Consider the following 2,222-nt stretch of genomic DNA (forward strand, 5'->3'; position numbering starts at 1 on the left):
CAATCCATGCTAAATACAGCATTAGGCGAGTTGAGTTGTATCTCCCTTTTTTAGCCTCGGAAAGTTTGTGTAACAATCCCCATTTTGCCGTGGTCCTCTTCTTGCAAAATCTCGGAAAATCCGCAAGCAAGTTAACAACACTGACGTATGTGCCGTTGCTATGACAACACGAATAAATATAAACAGGCCTTTAAAATCGGTTTTGTTTATTTGCAGAAAATCTGGTTGTTAGATTTTCTTTATAATTTGCAAGCAACAAGCTTGTAACGATGTTTACAAATTAACACTATTTTAATATTATATTTTAATATAATTATCCCTTGTTGAAGATTCACTGGAATATCTAGAATTTCGTTTGTTAAAGTTCAAATTTCTTTCAATACTCCAGTTACCTATTTCCTAAAGTATTTTGGTGCCAAATTTCGTTAAATTCTAACGAGTGGTTCTCGAGAAATAGGCGTATTTCCGAGAAAGCTATTCCACATTTAATCGCAATTTTTTAACTTACTACGCATACACTGCATTTAACTGGGTTCTTTCGAGGTTCTTTCGATAACAAAGAAAAATCTGCGAATTGCGGAGTTCTTTGCATCGATACCTTTTCTAACATACATTTCTCATAAAAGACTAAAACCATCAAAACACTTTGTTGAATTGTGAGAAGAAATAATACAGATAGCGGAAGCATTGAGCAAATAAAATAATTGCTGTATTGAAGCCATGTTTATTTTTTTGCAATCCTTGCGCGCGTTGCAGTGCGTTAGCAAGGACGCGCTCGAAAACTGTGTTCAGTCACCATAAGTTCGGCCATTTTGTGAACCATTTGTTCCTTGTAGAGTCGACCCATTCCGGCGCGATTAAAAGTGCTTGAGAGGTACTAAAAACCAGGAAGCTCGAAATTTACTATGACGTCATTAATTTGCAAGATGGCGGCAAAAGAACCACTGTTTAAGTTGCTGCAGTCCAAAACACCACAAGGACCTTTGCTTTATGCTGCATATCCGAAGGAAATGTTTTCAGCTCTTTGTATTTTTAGGATACAGAGGTAAATGCCTAATGTTTTTGTTCTCTTTAATCGAATTGTCTTTAACCTGAGTAAAACATCAAGGGCTTGAAGTGAAATCTTTGAAATTTTAATCTGAGGCTTCGATCGTGTTTCTCGCCAGTCTCGCTTTTAGCTGATTACAACAGTTGCAAACCCAGTATTTAAGTCTATTGTTTAACGAATGTTGCTGTTTGCCTTGACAGCTAAATGATTTCCAATGTTCACTTAACCCGACATTAGCTGAAAATTACCATGTTTAATAGCATTTTGCTCGGTCGAGTGGTCTTCAACATGGAAAATTTAAATAAGCCCATGTCTGAGGTATTTTATTTGTCGTTACATGCGATCGTAAAGAGTTCTACCAACTGTAAGGCATAAATCGGTAGAGGTTGAGCAAAACGTGTTTTTATCCCTCAACTCTAACCCAAACAAGGATAAAAGTTTCGCACAGTGCAAATTAACATACCGTGTACGTATCCCACATCGATTAAATTTTTGCTTGCCAATCGAATTCGGTAGATTACGTACATTATGTCAGTAGAAGTCAAATAAAATAAGTTTGGGTATGGTATGTCCTTTACTAATCTTCACTGTTGATTTTATATTGTATATTACCATGCAGGGATATTACAAATATGTACAAAGAACCTCCTCCTGGACTGCATATTGCGGCAGATGAAAATGACATCACAAAGGTTTGTCATTCAAAGTGAGATTAAGCTTAAATCGTGCCCTTGTAGATAATACCGAGTCTGCTCCTTTCCTAGAAAATTTGTTTAAGTTCTGGAGAGATTGAAGGCCAGACATCACCAGAGGTTTTTTCAACCCTTGTCTGATGACTGACATCATTGATTTGGACCCCTCCCATTGATGGTTTGTATCTGACCTGATGGTGGCCATGTTAGATGGCAAGAACAGTAAACTGTCTTTCCTCTGTGCAGGGATGGCACAGTGGAGAGAGCACTCGCCTCCCTCCAATGTGGCCCGGGTTCGATTCCTGGTCCCGGCGTCATATGTGGGTTGAGTTTGTTGGATCTCTACTCTGCACCAAGTGGTTTTTCTCCGGGTACTCCGGTTTTTCCCTCTCCTCAAAACTAATACATGTATTTGACTTGATTTGCGTTAATTGTTGATTTCAGTTTACAGTGTCCCCAATTAGTGCTTCAGCGCTAGAATG

At 38.3% G+C, this 2,222-nt stretch overlaps 1 protein-coding gene across 1 annotated transcript in view; it reads left to right on the plus strand.

Moving 5' to 3' along the window:
* The first annotated feature begins 901 nt into the window (after positions 1-901).
* LOC138052606 (ubiquitin-conjugating enzyme E2 Z-like) overlaps positions 902-2,222 on the plus strand; it is an 11,159-nt gene continuing 9,838 nt past the window's right edge. Inside the window, exons 1-2 of the mRNA XM_068899140.1 lie at positions 902-1,045; positions 1,668-1,740. Of these exons, the coding sequence (XP_068755241.1) occupies positions 906-1,045; positions 1,668-1,740 (213 nt within the window). The 5' untranslated portion in view covers positions 902-905. The remainder of the gene's footprint in view (positions 1,046-1,667; positions 1,741-2,222) is intronic.

This window comes from Montipora capricornis, chromosome 6, assembly GCF_036669925.1.
Source record: "Montipora capricornis isolate CH-2021 chromosome 6, ASM3666992v2, whole genome shotgun sequence".
Taxonomy (NCBI): domain Eukaryota; kingdom Metazoa; phylum Cnidaria; class Anthozoa; order Scleractinia; family Acroporidae; genus Montipora; species Montipora capricornis.